General features: G+C 44.2%; 2 protein-coding genes across 2 annotated transcripts in view; one reads left to right on the top strand and one right to left on the bottom strand.

Moving 5' to 3' along the window:
• CDK19 (cyclin dependent kinase 19) overlaps window positions 1–21,624 on the top strand; it is a 502,598-nt gene that overhangs the window by 38,951 nt on the left and 442,023 nt on the right. The gene's annotated exons all lie outside the window — the stretch shown is intronic.
• Window positions 16,194–21,624, bottom strand: part of AMD1 (adenosylmethionine decarboxylase 1) — a 34,533-nt gene continuing 29,102 nt past the window's right edge. Inside the window, exons 7-9 of the mRNA XM_068231303.1 lie at window positions 19,941–20,033; window positions 19,700–19,855; window positions 16,194–17,405 (exon numbers count right to left, since the gene is read on the bottom strand). Coding sequence (XP_068087404.1) covers window positions 17,268–17,405; window positions 19,700–19,855; window positions 19,941–20,033 — 387 coding nt within the window. The 3' untranslated portion in view covers window positions 16,194–17,267. The remainder of the gene's footprint in view (window positions 17,406–19,699; window positions 19,856–19,940; window positions 20,034–21,624) is intronic.

Below are 21,624 nucleotides of genomic sequence, written 5' to 3'. Positions count from 1 at the left end.
CGGGCATGCCTGCCTGCTGCCCTCCTTGCCTGTGTAGTGGTAGCCGTTGCTCAGGCTCCACACCGGATTCCATCCCTCTTTCCCAGGCCATTACCCGGGGTCACAAATGGAAGACTTGCCCGCCTCCATAGGATTCTCATTGTAGCGGTACTGAACAAGTACCGCTACAAATAGAAAATGTAATTTAAAAACAAAACATACACTTTTTAACAATGCCATGGAAAGTTGAGAAGGCAGTCACACATTACCTGACATCAGTGAGTGAGGAAGAGCAATCTCGCCATGTTGCGCAGTAGTCCAGCATGGCCGTCACTACACAAACAGCTGGTAACTTGCGGTGCGTTACACAGTTAGTTTTGTGCGTCAGTGTGAAGCAGTACTCTAATTACACTACCTGATTGATGTATACACATGCAAGATGTTTGAAAGCACGTTAGGCCTGCAATTTAGCATTCAATGTGATTTCTGCCCTTAAAACGCTGTTTTGCTTCACATCCAGATTTTTCCCCGGGACTTTTGGCGTGTATCCCACTCCGCCATGCCCCTCTCTAGGTGTTAGACCCCTTAAAACATCTTTTACATCACTTTGGGGCCAGCATAATTTTTTCTATTTTTCAAAGTTCGCCTCCCCATTGAAGTCTATTGCGGTTCGCGAACTTTTCCACGAACCGAAACTTCCGCGGAAGTTCGCAAACCTAAAATCGGAGGTTCGGCTTATCACTACTGATAATGCAGTGATTTTCAGCCTGAAACTTACCCTGACCTTTCAGCAGTGTGCCAAGTGTGACGAAGACAGTTTGTAATCACCACTTATTTGTGCAAGGTAAAAACTTAAATTCTATCCATCCTAGTGTAGGTAGCCATACATCTAGCAATTCTGATTAAATCCACAAAGCAATAGACATTATTAAAGGCAACCTAAACTGAGAAGGATATGGATTTTTCCTTTTAAAATACCAGTTTCCTGACTTCCCTGCTGATCCCAATACTTTTAGCCACAGCCCCTCAACAAGCATGCAGATTAGGTGCTCTGACTGAAGTTAGACTGGATTAGCTGCATGCTTGTTTCCGGTATGCTATTCAGCCACTACTGCAGCCAAAGAGTTCAGCAGGACAGCCGGGCAACTAGTATGGTTTAAAAGGAAACCTACATATCCCTCAGTCTAGGTTCCCTTTAACCTCCTTAGCGATAACCCCGTGCTGGACACGGGGTAAGCCGCCTCGGAGGATATCTCAGCCCCTGGTGGGGCGATTTTCATTCTGAAAAGTGCTATACGCGCAACTAGCAGTTTGCTAGCCACGCGTACACGCAGTGGCGGAAGAGGCGCCCCCCCCCGCCAAGGCCCTGCGCAGCCCGGACCAATCCCGGGCAGCGCAAAGGGCTGGATCGGGTGCGCCTGACGTCAGCTGACATCCATGACGTCGTTCCGATCGTCGCCATGGCAACAGGAGAAGCCAAACAGGAGATCGCGTTATATACGCAATCTCCTGTTTGCTTTTGTTGCCGGCGGCGATCGGACTAGAGGGACACATGCGCCCTCTAGTGGTGTTTCATGTAACTACCATTCGGGTAGCTACATGAAACAAAAACATTTTTTTTTACAAAAGTGTAATGCAGCCTCCTTGGCGAAAAAAATTGTACCGCCAAGGCTGTTAAGGAATCAAATTCAGTATGGTTGATCAAAAGTTGATCAAATAGTGGCCCACAAAGTGATATCCTATGCGATCCACCTTCACACTTGATCTGACTGATGTGTCTCCATGCTCTGAATGCAAAAATCTATTCAGTTGATCAAATGATATGTGAACAGTAGCCAATTCCTGTGCGATTGACCAATATCTTGCATCCTGCTCAATCGACTAAGCTGGTCGATTCAACATGAAATCAGCCACTTTTCATTGATTGGGAGTTCTGGACCAAACTCAATTTTCTCTCGATTCTATAAAATCAAATCGCTGATCATACAGCCAAATCGCTAGATGTATGGCTACCTTTAAGTGGCAATAAAAACGGATTAGCTTATCCCATCACAAATGCTTCACTGATTACACTAGGCTATCTGAGATGAAATCATCACCTGGAGCTCCATGCAGCTTAATGATGAGGAGAAAACACCTTTAGGCGCTGTTCCCACTTGAGCAGAGAATGGACATTTGCTGTCCATTTTCCGCTAATCGGACAGTGAACAGCTCCTATTTTCTAAATAGCCCTGCACACGTGTCACGCTGCAACAGATTTGCAGGATTATCACGGACTGCACATAAGTGGGGCCCACTTTCCAGCAATTGATTCTTTGCAGTCTGACAAGTGCTAATTGCTCCTATTTATAAAATAGGACCTGCTGTCAGTCTTGCGACGAATGGAGGAAAAAAAAAAAGTCCTCAGCTCAAGTGGAACAGCCTGAAAGTATTTGTTCCTAGCAGTTGTAGTGTGGCCAATCCTTTTACTATAGTTCTGCTTTGGTGCTTGTTCACACTACAAAAGAGTTTCTAAGCGCTTTGATTTTAAAAGCTCTAGCTAATGTTATTCTATGTGTGCTCACTGGAGCGCCCCCATAGCATTGCATTAGCAAGAGCTTTTCAAAATACTAGCACTTAAAAAGCTCTTGCAGTGTGAACAAGCCCTTAAAGTAGTGTGTGAAAACGTGTTTGTTTGTATAAATTTACAAGGACTGTATAAAATTTACAAGGACACTTACAAGGAATTAGTGAAGTTTCAGTAAAGCCATCTGATACCTTTTAGTACATGTCCATTTTTTGTAAATTAACTGTTTTATCTGGAATCCCACACATGAACAGGCATGTGCGGTGAGCTGCAGCTGCTTGGAGGATAGGAGTGATTCATTTCAACCCATTGATGCCAAATATACTTAAAAGGCCTTTGTCGTGAAAATCTTAACCACTTTACCTCCCGCGGTACGAATTTCTCCGTCCCTTCCCCCCCCCCCCTAAAAAAAACAAGGGACGGAAAAATCTGTACCTTCTGCGCTACCGCCACTGTCTACGCTCCCGCATGCCGCCGCCCGCTCGGAGATCAATGAATGGGAAAATCCATTCCCGTTCGTTGATCTAAGTCCCCGCAATGATCTGCTGCTTCTTTGAGAAACAGCGCGATCATTGTGATTTGCCCAGCCTTCCGGCTGCTTACAGGTCGCATGTAAACAAACTCACTGTGGCCATCTTGTGGCCAAATAGTAAAACTACACCCTAAAGCATTTTACATATACAAATACATTAGGTTTTTTGTAATTAAAAAAAAAAACTACAATAAAAACAAACAAATAGTTACCTTAGGGACTGAGCTTTTTAAATATTTATGTCAAGAGGGTATAACACTTACTTTATAAACTACGGGCTTGTAATTAGGGATGCATGCAAAACTGAAAAAGTGCACCTTTATTTCCAAATAAAATATTGGCGCCAAACATTGTGATAGGGACATAATTTAAACGGTTTATAACCGGGACAAATGGGCAAATACATTTCATGGGTTTTAATTACAGTAGCATGCATTATTTAAAAACTATAATGGCCGAAAACTGAAAAAAAAATTCCCACATTTTTTCCTATTAAAACATTTAAAATAAAATTCTTGGCATAATGTCCCACCTAAAGAAAGCCTAATTGGTGGCGAAAAAAACAAGATAAAGTTCATTTCATTGTGATAAGTATTATTAAAGTTAGACGAATGAATGGAAGGAGCGCTGAAAGGTGAAAATTGCTCTGGTGTTCAAGGGGTAAAACCCCTCAGTGGTAAACATTTAAAATATATGTAAACATATACAATTAAGTACGTTTCTTCCAGAGTAAAATAAGCCATAAATTACTTTTCTGCTATTTGCTGTCACTTACAATAGGTAGTAGAAATCTGACAGAATCGACAGGTTTTGGACTAGCCCATCTCCTCATGGGGGGTTAACAGGGATTTCTTTATTTTCAAAATGCACTTAGTGGATGGCAGTTGCTCCGTCCAACTGCCCCCCTCCCCCCCCCCCCCCAAAAAAAAGACTCCTATTAGACCTACCGGTAATGGAGTTTCTGATTGGCATCCGGGAAAACATGAGATCCGGTCCCGCCCAAGATCTAGGGAAACACAACCCCAAGAAGATTAAAAGCCCCCGCCCTCCCTCCAACTTCAGTGCGTTTGAAAGTAACTATGTCAATAAACACCAAGATGAAGGAAAAAATAAACAGCACCAGCCCGTGACTACTTAAACCCCGTGCTCTTACTTCTTAAGGAAAGGTGCCTGATAGGAAAGGGATATAGCCGTTGTCCCGGATGCCAATCAGAAACTCCATTACCGGTAGGTCTAATAGGAGTCTTTCTCTAATTGCCATCCGGGACAACATGAGAGATAAACAAGAAAGTCTTTAAAAAATTTAAAGACTCACCTAGGGAGGGACCACCGCCTACAGCACCTTTCTGCCAAACGCTTGATTTTGTTGGGACAGTACATCCACCCTGCAATGTCTGATGAAGGTCGATGCACTTGACCATGTTGCAGCTTGGCATATCTGGTGAATGGTGGCTTCTGCTCTCTCTGCCCATGATGTGGATAGTGATCGGGTAGAATGGGCCTTAATGTTAGCTGGTACGGGACAATTACTACTCTCATATGTTAAGGAAATTGTCTGCCTCACCCATCTGGCAATCGTTTGTTTTGACGCCTGCATACCCTTATTTTTCCCAGCAAATAACACTAGCAAACTACTGCATTTCCGAAACTCCCTTGACCTCCTTAATTAAGCTAATAAGGATCTTCTGACATCTAGACAGTGAAAACCTTCCTCTTTTTCTCCAGAGGGATTTGAACAAAAGGAAGGCAGAATAATCTCTTGAGACCTATGGAATTCCGACGTTACCTTAGGTAAATAGGCCGGATCCATTCTTAGTCTAACACTATCGGGACACATAATTAGAAAAGGGTCCCTAACCTCCTTGCCAGTTATCCCGAACTCAGTTCGGGGTAACCTGCGCAGGAGGATTTCTCAGGCCCCGCTGGGCCGATTTGCATAATTTTTTTTGTTACAAGCAGCTAGCTGCTTGTAACTTCCGATCGTCACCACCGATCCGCCGCGCCGAGTCGCTCCCCCCGCCCCAGACCCCTGAGCTGCCTGGCCAATCAGTGCCAGGCAGCGTTGAGAGGCGGATCGGGATTCCCTATGACGTCGGTTACGTCATCCCGCCCCGTCGCCATGGCGACCGGGGAAGCCCTGCAGGAAATCCCGTTCTGAACGGGATTTCCTGCTTACTCTGATCGCCGAAGGCGATCGGAGTAGGTGGGGGGATGCCGCCGCTCAGCGGCTATCATGTAGCGAGCCCTAGGCTCGCTACATGATTTAAAAAAAAAAAAAATAACTCCTGCGCTGCCTCCTTGCCGGAGGAATTGAACCGGCAAGGAGGTTAATAGATAAAGCCTGCAGATCACTTAAACGTCTAGCCGACGTAACTGCGATCAAAAAAGCTAATTTAAGAGTCAGGAATTTCATGTCGATTTTTTCAATTGGCTCGAACGGAGCCCTTGTGAGGCCATTAAGGACCAGGAATAAATCCCACTGCGGGAAGATCATCTGTTTGACTGGTGTAGATCTCTGCAAAGCCTTAAAAAAACTTTACCAAATCCTCCTGTGCTAGGTGTCTATCTAAAAAAATAGACAATGCAGAGCAATGTACCTTTAGCGTACTGGGTGCAAGTCTCATATCAAACCCGTCCTGTAGGAATTCTAACACGGTACTAGTTAGATTCTTATTCCTGGAACGAGATAAACACCATGCCATATATACTTTCCATACTTTACGATAGATTTTCTGAGTCACCGGCTTTCTACACCCGAGGAGCGTTTTAATAACCTTTTCAGGCAGACCCTTGTTCCTCAAGATCACCCTCTCAGGATCCACGCGGCCAGTCTGAATAAGTGAGGCTTGGGATGAAACAGAGGCCCCTAAATTAATAAATCTGGCCGAACTGGTAGCATAAAAGGTGGGCTCAATGCCATCTTTAGTAGGGTTGCGTACCATGGCCTTTTTGGCCAAAGGGGAGCCACAAGAATCAGTCTCCCCGATTCCCCCTGAAGCTTTACTAGTACTTGTGGGAGGAGAGTTATCGGGGGGAAAGCATAACTCAGCCCGAACTCCCATGGTAGACTTAGGGCATCCAGCCCCAGAGAACCCTGGCTTTTGTGTAGGGAGAAAAATTGCTTTACTTTTGCGTTTGTTGGGGAAGCAAAGAGATCGATTTCCGGCATCCCAAATCTCTCTGTTATCATATGGAATACTTCTGGATGTAATTCCCACTCTGCTTGACTGACCTGCTGGCGGCTCAGAAAGTCTGCCTCTACATTGTGAATTCCTTTTATATGAATCGCCGATAAGGATAGGAGTCAAGTTTCTACCCAACTGAAAGTCTCAGACGAAAGAAGCATCAGATCCTTGGATCTTGTGCCTCCTTGCTTCGACAGGTATGCCACCGTGGTGACGTTGTCCGAGAAAATCAACACATGATTCCCTTCTATTATGGACTGAAAAGATCGAAGCGCCTTCTGAACCGCCAGTAATTCCCTGAAATTGGATGACTTCTTTCTTATTGAGGGAAGCCAATCCCCCTGGGCATGATGACCTTCCGTTGTTGCTCCCCAACCCCAAGAACTTGCGTCCGTGAAAATCTTTATTGGATTGGCCTGTCTCCAAACTCTCCCACTGTCTAGATTCTGGTGATTCAACCACCAAACTAGACTGTCCCTGATTGCTCCTGGAATGGAGATTGTGACCTCTAGAGACCCCTGAGATTTGTCCCAGTTGGCTAGGAGCAGGGCTTGGAGGTCCCTGCCATGGGATTGTGCCCAAGTGACTGCTGGAATTGAAGAGGAAAACAGACCCAGCACCCTCATAATCTGCCGAAGTGGAGAGACCTCTTGGGCAAGTAACATATTCACCTCGGATTGAATCTTTATAATCTTTTCTGATGGTAAATAAATTCTCCTGTCTATGGAGTTTATTCTGTACCCCAGAAAAGTGATCTCCTGGACAGGTGTCAGGCTCGACTTTTCGTTATTTACTATCCACCCCACCTGAGTCAAGGTCTTGATTACAATGTCTCTGTGACAAAACCAAATCCCTTGTCTCCGCGAAAATTAGAAGATCGTCCAGATAAGGGACGATCGTTAAAGAGTAACTGTCAGGCTGCAGAAGCTAATTTAAACCTCTATTCTCCTGTGTTAAACAGTTTAGAAGGAAGCCAGAAAGGCATTAGTGAAGATAAAAATCTCTTACCTTTGATGTGTGCTTATCAGCAAAGCTAATTAGACCCAAGAGGACGCAAGCCGCATACTATACTGCAAAGCATTCTGGGGCCCTCCCCTCGGCTGCTAATGAGACGTTACAGCAGCTTGTAATCAGTCCAGCGTGTAGCACTGATAAATCTCCGGGCAGAGTACACTGCAGGAGTCAGCTATTGTTCCTAGCCACATAGCTCATTAATATTCACTGCACACTGTTATTTAGTACAAGCTTTTCTGTGATCAGGAAGCAGGCAGGACATGACGACACATTTGACAGAAAAACATGGAGCCTGCCATGAGCTGTCAGGAGCATCTATCTCTGCATATACTATATACAAATTCTGTGAAATCCAAACGTGGACAGTGAAATGCATATGTAATGTAAGTACAGCCAATATTTAGCTACTGATATATGTGTTTATTTTCTCTGAGACCTTATACCTAACAGCTCCTCTTTAACCCCTGTATTCTCAGTTCCTTCATGACCTCGGCTAAAACCTTTGTAAAGATTCGGGGGGCAGAAGCTATCCCGAAGGGTAAAGCCTGGAACTGAAAGTGACGAATCAGAGTGGACCTTGATTGCGAACCTTAAAAATCTCTGATGACTTGGAAAAATGGGTATGTGCAGATAGGCATCTTGGAGATCTATCGAGACAAGGAACTCGTTGCCCTGTAATAGCGCTCTTACAGAGTAGATGCTCTCCATCCTGAACTTTTTGTAAATCAAAAATGGATTGAGATTTGAGATTCAGGATAAATCTGAAACCTCCGTTGGCTTTCTTTACCAAAAAAACATGGGAATAATACCCCTGGAATACTTCTTCCTGGGGAACTGGCACAATTACCCTCTTCTGCAAAAGTTTCTGAATCTGTTTCCAGGCCCCTGGCTTTCTCTGGGTCCCTTGGATAAGGATTCACAAACCTTCTGGGAGGGGGAGTACTTGAAAACTGAAGTCGGTAACCCCGCTTTATAATCTGAAAAACAAAAGGATCGGGATTTAATTTCTCCCACTCTGAACAAAAATAAATCAGTCCCCCCCCCCCCCCCCCCCCCCCCACCGGTAATAAGTCATTTATTGGTCTTGGGGGGGGGGGGGGGGGGGGGGGTCAGCCTTCCCGAGAGCGAATCCCCCTCTACCTCTCCCCTTAGGAAAGGACCACTTCCTCTGCACATTCCTATTTTTCGGTTGATCAGAGGCCTGCTTATTAGGGACAAAGGATTTCTTTCCCTTGAAATTCTTCTTGTTTGGGAATTGTTTGCCCTTCTCTGCTGCACGAGACAAAACATCTTCTAATCCAGAGCCAAATAAGAGATTACCCTCAAACGGGATTGAGCATAATCTATTCTTTGATGTCTGGTCTCCTTCCCAGGTTTTCAGCCACACCGCTCTCCTGGCTGAATTAACGAGAGCTGTAGTACGCGTCGAAACCCGAATAAGCTCAGTCACAGAATCTGCTAAAAACGCCCTTAAAACCACCGGCAGGGAAGCTGCATAATTGTTCATTGGAACCCCCTTAGAAATTTGTTCCAATAAGTTATCCATCCAAATTCTGAGATTACGTGCGATACAAGTGGCTGAAATCCCTGGGATAAAACCAAACGCCGCCGATTCCCATGCTTTCTTAAGCAGAGAATCGACCTTGTCCATCACGTCCTTGAGAACCCGTGTCCTCAAAGGATAAATCGGCGTCCTTCGAATATCTGGACAGGGAGGTGTCTAACTTTGGACACTTTGTCCATTTTTCAATATCAGACTGCTCAAAGGGATACTTTTTTGCTGACTTAGGAATGAATAAAGGCCTCTCCGGGTTTTGCCATTAAGAGGTAATAATATCCTGGAAGGTTTTATGGATAGGAAAAACTCTACCCTTAGACTGACTTAACCCTGAATACACTTGATCCTGAGGGGTTAATTCGGGAACAGGTTCCTTAATTTGCTCTGTGGTGTATACTGCTTTAAAGGGAAGGTTCAGGGACACCTTGCAAAAAATAAAAATCGATATCCACTTACCTGGGGCTTCCTCCAGCCCGTGGCAGGCAGGAGGTGCCCTCGCCGCCGCTCCAGAGGCTTCCGGTCGTCTTCGGTGGCCGACCCGACCTGGCCAGGCCGGCTGCCAGGTCGGGCTCTTCTGCGCTCCAAGGCCCGGCACTTCTGCGTCCCACGCCGGCGCGCTGACGTCATCGGACGTCCGCCGGGCTGTACTGCGCAGGCGCAGTAGTTCTGCGCCTGCGCAGTACAGCCCGGCGGACGTCCGATGACGTCAGCGCGCCCGCGTGGGATGCAGAAGAGCCCGTCCTTGGAGCGCAGAAGAGCCCGACCTGGCAGCCTGCCTGGCCAGGTCGGGTCGGCCACCGAAGACGACCGGAAGCCTCTGGAGCGGCGGCGAGGGCACCTCCTGCCTGCCACGGGCTGGAGGAAGCCCCAGGTAAGTGGATATCGATTTATTTTTTTTTGCAAGGTGTCCCTAAACCTTCCCTTTAAGCAACTCAGAAAATTCATCTGGAGTAAACAAGAATCTGTCTGAACCCTCTGAATGAGGCTGTTCCCCCTCTTCCTGAGAAACAGACACCCCCCCTCTTCTTCCTCCTCCTCTTCCCCTGCTCCTAAAACATTGGAAAGGGTGGAAGATTGAGTCAAAAACCCCGAAGAGGAACCTGGAAGGGGATCAGGAGCTTGTGGCACAAACGATTCTTTAAATTTGTCCAAAGTCTCCTGCATATTCTTATTAACAGCCTCCATCACACCCTTCAATATATCTGATGAATGGGAGGCTACAATAGCATCAGTGCAGGACTGACAAATTTCTTGGGGCTTCTAAAGCTATCTTGCTGTTACACAAGCCACATCTCTTATAAAGTTTTAACTTGCACAGCGATTTTAGGATCAGTCTTTGTCTAAAACACAAAAATAGAAGAAAAGACAACAGATCTGATAAGCCATCCATCAAAAAGAAAAAAAGAATAAGGTAACGCCTGTCCTCCACTGGAGGGCTTACCATACTCGACCCCGATGGCTGGACTTGCACAGAGGCTTTGGAAGCAGAGCCTGCCGCCTCGGAATCCCGCTGATGCGGCTGCTCTCCCTTCTGTTGTGACATCCTCCTCCTCGCAGCGCTCTCCTCTACTGCTGCCACTGCGGAGGTAGTGCAAGTAAGACGGAGACGCCAGGAGCACGTTTCAACACTTCATGGGTCTCCTTAGTCGGCCCCCTTCCAGCCGTCAGTCCTGCTGACGTCACTTCCGGATGTCGGTCAGAGCGCGGATGCGCCTTGCAGAGCCGGCATCTGACGGGGAACGAGCGGCGTGCCGGCCATACGCTGCATAGAGGCAGCATGCCGCATTAACCGGAGGATCATAGCCGGCGTCACCTCCTGCTTTGCCTAGCCACGCTGCCTCCCAGGAACTGACTCACCCACTAGTGAGTCTCAAAAATAAAATAGCGAGAGCTGGCTTCTTAGGTGTTTCCGACACGGAAACAAATAAAACTGAGGTTGGAGGGAGGGCGGGGGCTTTTAATCTTCTTGGGATTGTGTTTCCCCAGATCCTGGGCGGGACCGGATCTCATGTTGTCCTGGATGGCAATTAGAGAAAGTACGGTGAGCAGGGTGGCTGGCCAGCCTCTTTGTATAAATCTTTTTCAGGGAGTGACTTTATAAAGAGTAATGCTGAGGCCATGCTGAGAATCCCCTATGGAGAGATGGACTACACCAAAACCTGTCGGTAATGTCAGATTTCTACTACTTACTGTAAATGCCAGCAACATAGGAGAGAAGTAAATTATGGCTCATTTTACTCAGGAAGAAACTTTTGTAAAAGTTAAATTTTAAGATTTCGGTGACAGTTCCTCTTATAACAGAAAGGAATTTGCAATTAAGCTTTACAAGCACAAGGAGGGAAGTCTCAGAATCCCAGTGACTGAATATGCAAATCATTTTCCTGAGGAGGCAGCACACATCCAGCGCTGCTGGTGTATAGTACACCTATAACCGATTTACAGTTCCATACTAATTCAAATTGTAGGATGAAATAACGTGCACAAGCGTCTTTTTTCTACTGAGCATGTGTAGACCTTACTCGTGCATGCCCAGTACAGATAAGCTTGTACAGCATGGCCACAAGAAGCAGGTTTCACAAGCTCTTGTCACATAGGTTTTAGAAGAACTCCGCACTAGTGATTATTATAAGAGACGCAAACAATTCTGATTGCATGAAGGATTATATATATTCTGGATGCAAATATGCTCCTCTTGAAAATTGACAAGTTTAAACCTTGGTGGGACTTTATTGATCCATTTTTAAGATGCATAAATTTGCATACAAAATCCCACATGAACTTGGATTTACATCTCATTGATTATCCCTACCCAGCACTTTAAGTGTACCTCCAGTATAAATTAGCCCCACCCCCATTGCAGGTAGTCATGGCTTTTTTTCTGCAGGCTGGGTTACCTCCTCCTTCCAGTGCAGTAACCAGCAGTGTAATTGTACAACATTCCTCGAGGAGAAACGACACCCCACCCCATTACATTGCAGTCCCAGAGCTGGAGGCTCAGCTATGAAGGAGGCAACAGCCTCCAGAAAATCAGCCATGGCGTTACTTGGCGCAGCATGGTCAGAGGTGGTGAGGAACACCTGACATCAACTTTAATTTACTGTGGAAGTCTGCTTTAAACTGTGGGATGCAATAGGATATGTGAGGCTTCTGAACTATCTAAAGGCTTCCCACAACAGATCTTTCTCCTTACACTTTAATAAGGTGCTGCATGCTATATGTGGTTCCAGTGCAGTATACAATGTTTAAATGAAAAGACAATAATGGACTCATGAATTAAGCACTTTATTGAAGCATTAGGTCTGTGGAACAGAGAGTTTCAGTACAGGTCAAATGATCAAAGTAACAATGTAGCGAAAACATTCCCCATCATCCCACTGGGCTTTACGACCTAGTAATGCAATTAATCTTTAAGATGGTATTGCAATATCAATTGATATTGTGGCATTTCATTAACTGTAAGGTACTTTACATACCAGATGCTATAAGTATTTTTGTCAAACGACCCTAGAGTTCCATCAACATGTTTTGTGACCTTCCACACAGGCATCGTGTGTCGGCTCTACCTGTGCAAGTGATATTACCTACAAGTAAGGCATGTTGGAGGCATACAACCTCTGGAAAACAATAGGCTACAGTATACAGAATCCCTTGCATTAGACACTGAGGAATAAGTTTTAAACATTGGTCCGCAAAACAAACACCAGGAGATAAACAGGTGCTCAAATATCTTTTTTTAAAGGAGAGCTGTAAGACCCAAAAAAAAAGAAAAACCTTGCCTGGAGCTTCTACTGGCCCCCTGCAGACATCCTGTGCCCTGGACGTGTGTGTCCTAGTGTGCTTCCAGCAACGTGGGAGTGAGGACGCACGTGGCCAGGGCCACGCAGGCCCAGTGGCCCTCAACATCAAGTTGTAGAAAATGGAAAAATAATTTTTGTCCCAGCACGGGCACATGACGTCTACAGGGGGCTGGTAGAAACCCAAGCTAAGTTTATTATTATTTATTTTTTTAATACCTTACAGTTGTCTAAGCAACAGAATGCAAACAGGAATAAAGCATCCAATTAACATGGGTGGTTCCAAATATACTGACATCTAACAAGGTAGTGTTTAATAAGGCCCACAGCTAGTCTATGCTAATACATAAGAATATTGTGGTGTCCTATCCAAAATGACTACAGAGACTCATGACAGAGGACACCAATTAGTTCAAAGTTTTCAGACAGATGATGGCAACAAGTGGCATAAAGACCTCAGTCTGGAATAAAACCCACAAGCTGCAGCCAGTTCCTGATCACTCATGATTGCTGAATAAAATGTGAATGCTGCTTCCATTTTTAAATTAAAATGTTTCCAGTCCAGATTAACCAGGTTCTCTTCACATTTATAACATGATCCTACCCACATATGGTAAAAACAAAAACCAACACCTTACAAGGGAGAGCAGATGAGTTCACAACACTGTCGAACACAGCATAGCAGTCACATGCACAATGTCACAGGGTTCCCCTTATAAACTAGATGAAAAAGGCATCAGTTCTGTCTGGAATAAAAATGAGGCAAGATCTGGACTGGTTTACAACATTTTTCACACAACTAGAAATGGCTATTGCTGTGAGATTTGTAGAGAAAAATCCAGAACATAGACAAAGCCTGAACACTGAGAGAGCATGGAAACCAGTAAACCCTTTATTACATGGGGCAGATATCCATAAAATGCAAGAGTAATATCAAAAGAGAAAAGGTTTCAGAAGTAGTGTCAAGAAATGTGACCCTCACTGTTCAGATGACAGACCGGGGGAACCAATTATAAGTATATTTCTTGCCCGTGTAAGGGTTGTGCCACACCACCGAGCGCTTTTCCAACAGTTTTTAAACTGCTTCCAATGACCTTGTATTAAAATTGTGGTAAAATAGCAGCAATCTGGCTTTTGAAGAATCACAATTGCTGCTATTTTTCCGTGATTTTAATGCAAGTCAATGGGAGCATTTAAAAAAATTATTTTTTTAAAGCACTTAGGGGTGTCTCTTCCCAGTTTGTAACATATATTCCACTATTCTAGTCTGAGAAGACTCCAAAAGTCTAACACTTGCACTTCTGATGACGGAGAAAACCCTATGCTTAACAGGAGAGTTCCTTTCACACTACTATAAAAGGAATCTACAAAGGTAGCAAAAAAATGTGCCCACATTTTTAGTCCGCAAGAAACACCATGAGGAGACCACCCAAAGAATGCAGACTGCTAGGTAAGGAATGAGGATATTAAAGTACAGTTCTCTCCTAGGCTGTTACCCTATACAACATGCTGCCAACCAATGGAAGCCTGCATCGGACAGCAAAGAATGACGACTACCATGGGCAGTAGTGTTCAGCTGGCAGTCTCCATTCACCAAGGGTCTGAGGTATACCAAATTTGGAGTAATTTCCCCAAAGTTACAGATCAAATGTAAATGTTACAGAAAGTAACATTGGTGGGAGTGGGATAGTTTGTGAGAAGTATAAGGATTGAGGAATGATTCTGCAAGGAGTTGCTTATGGCAAAGTGTGGTGGTAGTGGTGAGAGCAAGGCCTCTTTCACAGTGGGATGTTTCATTTGATGAGACGTTAAAGTTGCACAACGTGCCCCTAATGCAGTGCATGTAGGTTATGAAATTCGACGTTATTTTGCACTGTTATGGGTCTCTTGGTGCGCAGTTTTCATCGCATACTGATGGAGCGAAAATGGCGCATGTATTACATTAAAAAACATTACTGAGCATGTGCAACACAACGCAGCAAATGTATTGCTAAACGCACAGCATGCAGCACTTTCTAAATATTGCTACCCATTACACACAACGAAACGTGTGCACTGTGAATGTTGCACAGACTTTGTATTGCTGTGCGTTCGTCTGCGTTATACATTTTTATAACGTGCGACTTTAACGTCCCACTGTGAAAGAGGCCTAAAGGCAGTAAACAACAAAGCTGCAGCAGACAATGTACTGCATGCATCAAATCTTTGAAGTATTTTATTTGAGTGGAACTAATCACATCGTACTGCTGCAGACATTTCAGTAATTTATGCTGGCATATGTAAAAGTTGAATACTTGTGACTAGCTAAATCACAGTCCACTTCCTGGCCTTAAAGGGGCACTATGGCGAAAAAATTTTAAATTTTTAATCTGTGCAAACATACAAATTTTAAGTACATTTTTTCCAGAGTAAAATGAGCCATACATTACTTTTCTCCTATGTTGCTGTCACTTACAGTAGGTAGTAGAAATCTAACAGAACCAACAGTTTTGGACTAGTCCATCTCTTCATAGGGAGTTCTCAGGGATTTATTTTCAAAAGCACTTAGTGGAATGACAGTTGCTCTGTCCAACTGCCAAAAAACTGTAGCAAGTAGGGAAGCTGGCCAGCATCATTGTTTATAAAGATGTTCCCTAAAAAGGATTTAAACAATGATGCTGGCCAGCTTCCCTGCTCGCTAAAGTTTTTTGGCAGTTGGACAGAGCAACTGCCATTCAACTAAGTGCTTTTGAAAATAAATAAATCCCTGAGGACCCCCTATGAAGAGATGGACTAGTCCAAAACCTGTTGCTTCTGTCAGATTACTACCTACTGTAAGTGACAGCAACATAGGAGAAAAGTAATTTATGGCTCAATTTACTCTGGCAAAAACACTATGTTTTGCACACATTTTAAATTTTACAATTTTTGCTATAGTGCCCCTTTAAGGTACTTAGAGACTCTGAATCGAGAATAAATCTCGCTTCAGAGCTTATATTCAGCAGGGGCATGCGTGCCCCTGCTAAAACGTCGCTATCCCGCAGCTGAACGGGAGTCCCTTACCACCCAAATCCCCCCCTACAAAATCCATGACCAACTTGGTCGTAGATTTTGCTGCTGTTGAGGCAGGGCTAACGGCTGCAGCCCTGCCTCTCAGTGCCGTCTATCAGCGGCGCATCGCCGCCTCTCCCCCGCCCCTCTCAGCCCCTCTCAGCGAAGGAAGACAGAGGGGCGGGGAGAGGCGGAGATACGCGCTGATAGACGCGTGTGAGGCAGGGCTGCGTGCATTAGCCCTGCCTCAAACAGGAAGAGATCCCCATGAGTAGACGAGGGGATTTGGGGTGGGGTAAGGGTCCCCCGTTTAGCCGTGGGATAGCGGCGTTTTAGAATATAAGAGCTGAAGCGAGTTTTATACTCGCTTCAGTCTCTCTTTAAAGCAGTGAGAGAAAGTGGTCATAGAAACATCTACTCCACTTTTGAATGTACATTTCTTTCCGGACATCATCTCACAAATAGGTTTACTTTCCCTAAAGAAGCCCTGGCCAAGAGCCCAGGAATGGCCTCTGCCATCAGTTATTTTCTTCAGTTTTTACATCTGCAGTGAGAGAGCCCCCATCCAAATAAAAGTCCTTGGCCTGTTGTATAGCAGATATAGAAAAGGTCAAGGCCTTTTTCTTTAAAGGGATGCAGCTTTGTATCAGAACACTGCTGATTTAGTGTTCCGGTGAGAATTCTTAGTAACAGAATGTGTCCGGACATAACTTTATACCATTAGGTATGTATTCGTTTTTGCGTTTACACCAGTGGTGCATTTTAATCATCAATTGCCTGGCTGTCCCCAACACCAGTATGCAAATCAGGTGCTTACAATAAAGTGACTACACTGCCTGCTTGAGGTGTGCAATTCAGACACTATCAGCCAGACAGCCATGTAACTGACATTGTTTATTAAGCAATTATGATTTCCTGACTTAATACTTTATTTTTTTTTCAAATTGTGAAGCACAGTAAATTTAATGTACGGGCCTTTAGTGGAGTTGGAGGTTGCACATGAAGCACTCAAAATATTAAATACTGATCACCACTGTGCCAGGGTTTAGTAAGGGGGCTTGGGCACAGTTTCTGAAGTCTTGGTGACATCCTTCACAGGCTTCTCTAGGTTCCATCCATGATAAACTAGTCAAAATACATTACAAATAGTCCACACACATGGTAGTGAAGATACAGCAATGTAACTACAGTTAAATCACAAGTCAAACATGTTATTTGGACCCAGGACAGACTAATGCGGACGAAAGCCTTGTCTGTGGGGAATTTTTGGAGACACCTGTAGAAAACCTATGCTGTGTGTTGACTTGTGTGCATTTTTACAAGTATGATCGAGTCTAGTACAGTATGTGTTTAACTTTTCTACATGCACTTCAATTCCACAGCAAGAGTGGCATAGAATACCTACACACAGGAGAGAGCATTCATGCAAAATATCTAACTCCTTGATATAATGGATACAATTCAAACTCATATTAGAATAATAGACAGGGCTTCCGGCAACTACTAGGTGATGGATGTGGAAAAGATAGCCCCTGTTAACATTAGCTAGCAAGCACCCACCACCTGGTTCATTGGTTTTCTTTTTACGTTTCTTCTTCATTTTCTTTAATCAACTCTGCTGTGGTTGGCATTTAGCAAAACTGGTAAAAACAAAATTGTAATTGTTGAATTGAGCAGACTGGCGATCAAGATGTCTGAAGCCATCAATCTTTTGAGCACAAGTGAATGTAGAACGACATTTGGAGCTCTAAAAAAAAAAAAAAAAACCGTAATTTTACATACAAGATGAAATCTCAAATACATTGCAATTTAACACCAACATCTTCCAATGTATACAAAGTTCATATCAATTCAGATAACTCGCACAGGTGGGTGGATTGCCTAATAAATGTGCTTGCCAGTTGATTGGGAAGTCAAGCAGCCAGCACTACATTAACACTAACCTCCCCCAGAGTGGCACACGGCAGAAACAACTTGCCAAACCTCTGGGCGCCGGCTGCTACACTTCCTGCACCTCCCAGCGGCTTTTCTATAGGGCCCCCAAAGCGTGTATGTCACCAAATGCGGGCCAGGTTACACGCCAGATGCTGTATATGCATGTAGGAAAGCCTCTGGGAGATGCAGGAAGTATTAGATGCCAACTGGAGGTTTAGCAAGCTGCGTATGCGGCAAGCCACTAACACTGAAAGTTCCACCCCTGTTCTCCCACTCAGGCATGCCGGTTAGTTAAAGAGAAACTCCAACCTAGAATTGAACTTTATCCCAATCAGTAGCGGATACCCCCTTTTACATGAGAAATATAATGCTTTTCACAAACAGACCATCAGGGGGCGCTGTATGACTGATTTTGTGCGGAAACCCCTCCCACAAGAAGCTCTGAGTACCGCGGTACTTTTGGCAGTTTGTTACAATGTAACAAGGTTCACAGACAGGAATTAGCTGTTTACAGCTGTCTAACAGCCAAAACAGCTAAGAGCAGCTACATAACCTGCCCACAGTAAAAATGTCACCATGTAATAAATGTCAGAATGCTCGTCCAGAGACGCTTGAGGGCACAGATTTTGATAATTTTTTTTTCAAACACGCAGCTAGCACTTTGCTAGCTGCGTGTTTGCCCCAATCGCCGCCGATCCGCCGCGAAAGAGGCCCCCCCCCAGCCTAGCCAATCGCCGCCAGGCTGCGCTTTGGGGTGGATCGGGAGTCCCAGTGACGTCGATGACGTCACTCCGGTCGTCGCCATGGAGAGAAAGGAAATCCCGTTAAGAACGGTGGGAGGGAGAGAGGAGGAAAGGGAGAATCATGTAGCTAGCGCTAGGCTAGCTACATGATGGGGGGGGGGGGGGGGGGGGAGTGCGAAAAAAAACCTCCCGCGGACGCGGGAATTGAAACGCCCAGCAGGTTAAAGGAATACTATCGATGTATGCATTTATTTTTAAATGCTGTATGTTGTAGCACACATTAGGACAAGTACTAGGAGCAATTTGATTCCTCACACAGCTGTTCCTCTCAGCTGTAAAATCCTCCTTCAGTTTTGGATACAAAATGTATCTAAATACTGACGGCTCCCAGAGGGCTAAACCATGTCTCTGCACAGGGGAGTTGCTATCAACTCCTCAGTTTATAGTTTAATTATCACCTTGCTGAAAGAATCTTAATATGGTGGTAAGGGGTTAAAGATTCTACCAATGTGTGTTTATTATCTTTGCTTCTCTTGACTGATAAAGATGCTAATAATGCTAATTGTAGACAGTGGTCTGCCCCTCTCAGCAGCTTGTAAAGTGGATGCAGCCTGGAGTGAATCACCACAAGCAGGCAGCCAGTCTGAGTGTAAACACAGACTAGTGTTATAGCTAGTTATATTCCAGCTCATTTAGTTACCCGTTACCACCTCAGATCAGCCTATTTCTCCTCATGTCTCCTGAATGCTGTGAGTGACACAGTGAAATATATTTGTGAGCTGTGTGACAGAGTAACCAAGCAGCTCAGGGTGACCCAAACTACTATGAGCTGTGTGAGGATAGCGGGAGAGAGACTTGGGTGAATAAATAAAGTGCCCCTAGCACTAGTGGTAATGTGTACACTAATAGAGTATTAAAAAAGAAAAGTCATTTCAATCGATAGTATTCCTTTAAGACTTTTAGATGCCTGGGTAACGGGGGTTTTACCGTACTTGTTAATTATAATGGTCCCAATATCTGACGGGAAATGGAGTATTGGCCATCAGCCTGTTTTGCCCTCACACTTCTCTACCATTTCCCTGAACACATGTAGGTGCCATGCTGTGATATATATGGACAGCTTTCTCTGCCTCCATAGCGTTCTACCCAGGTGGGTGGCATAAAAAAGTGGCCAGGTGGGGCATGACGGGGAGGCAGGGCCGCTGCAACACGGCTTACAGAATTGGAGGTGAGCCGATGACAGCCGGGTGCTCACCAAAATTAGCCAGGTGTAGCACCCAGCTAAAAGAGCCTGGGGAGAACACTGATAGCCATCTATGAATCTTTGTGTGTAGCATTTTATTCACTGCTTTAAAATTCTTACCTGATTAACAAAGAGGGTGGTCACAAATTTCCTTGGCTTGAACACATCCACAACTTTACTAATCAAATCATCATAGCTTGTCTGAGATACATTAGTTTCAAAACTAACATATGAAAATTCTGGCTCTGGAGTGATGTGAATAGTCCAGTAAGTTCCCTAAAAAGAGTAAAAACAAAAATAAAAATTAGCATAAAGTATAAACAGTCGATAATGCAAAACACTCTACTCAGACAATACTTACATCTGATTTCATCCCATTCATTGAATAACCACAAGGACTGAACATTGTAGCATCAATGACAGAACCTGGAATCAGGTCACGAATTCCACTCATCTGAAAACAAACAAAATAGATTTTAAAATATGCAAAGGCAGGAGGTCATGTTTGATTGTGGAGAGGACAAACAAAATCTTTGATTGGGAAGGGCCATAAGACAGGAGGTTGTTCCATCAGTATTTAAAAGTTGTATTCTGTAGAAATTGGCTTTTAAAGCAAACCACCATAAACATTTAGTGTCTTTGCAAAATGTCTCATGCCCCTAATATTAGTCCTGCTTTGTCTCATTACAGCCTGGAATGAAATGGGTGGTTTAGGGGGTTAGCACATAAAACATGCCAACCATTTTCAAGGTGCAATTATATATATTTTTTTATTGTCCCACGAATACAAAAATCAATTTTTTTAGAGCTTTTTTGGACAGGTTTAATAACTTGGCACATCTATGGTAACCACTTGCCCTCCACTGCCCCCTTTGCCTAGTCTGAGTTTTGGTGGGTGGCTTTTTCTTGTCAGGTTTGTAAAGCTGCTTTATTATACATTTTGTTTTAATGGTGATCTATAGAATATTTAAGGTTTGGATATTTTTAAACCAACCTTCCATCTATACTTTGTCTTAGACCTGTTTGGAGTGCTCTTCAGTCTTCATGTTGCTTGCTTGGTAATGTTGCAGGAGTCAGCTTTTCAGATCAGGGTTATTTATACAGGCAAGTTGTATGTAGGTTGAGAAAAAGATCTCCACACTATTCGCATGCAAGGTTTATTGCATCTCATAGAGTAAATGCGAAGTACAGCCTGGGGACACAGGCTCACAAGAATTGCATATGGCCATAAGGCTGTTCCTGTGCACCTACTCATCGTAGTATGTTTAGCATGTAAAGGAACGCATACATCCCCAAAGACTTCTGGGTAAGTTGACCTCCGTTGCCTGTGGTCACACCTGAAGTAATTATACTTCATTTGAATTTTAAATTCGAGTCTTTCTGGACTTGAAAGCCCATCCCTGGTGCCAGGATTTGGGTTTCTCAACCCAAATACAATTCTTCATTACCAGTAAACTCACGATTCCCAAAGGAAACACCACACCCACCACAGCCCAAAACATATGCACGCACGCACAAAGCCTGCCCACTCCATGAGCACAGTAGGCGGCCATAGTGGTGTGTGCCCACAGTTGCGGCCACGCCATGCATAATTACAACTGATGTTTATTATAGATAGAATGTACCAGAGGTATGCAAATCAAGCAAAGAGATATATAGATATCTAGACACACCCCCAACTATAAGGCTATGCAGTGAATCCAATGCACATCTAGGAGGGTCTTCCAGAAAGTAAAAGCAGTTTGCTTTTATCTGCCACGTAAGGTATTCTATGCATTTTAACCTGCATCTGTCAGTTAACCGTTTCCCTGCACCACTTGTCACTGCAGAATGCCGGTAAAGATTTGTTCATGAGTATTAACATGTAGCCCTCCCCATAAATTCCTCCAATCCATAAGTGGAAAGTGTGATGCTACAACAAAGGAATTTAAAATCTTGTAAAAAGATGAATGCTTAAATAAGGCGATTATAAAAGGTTTCCTTAATTGAAAATGTCTTGTTTCCACATGACTGATGACTCATACATTCATTACATGGGATACTAA

This window comes from Hyperolius riggenbachi, chromosome 4 (assembly GCF_040937935.1).
Source record: "Hyperolius riggenbachi isolate aHypRig1 chromosome 4, aHypRig1.pri, whole genome shotgun sequence".
NCBI classification, from domain to species: Eukaryota; Metazoa; Chordata; class Amphibia; order Anura; family Hyperoliidae; genus Hyperolius; species Hyperolius riggenbachi.
This window is presented reverse-complemented; position numbering and strand designations above follow the sequence as displayed.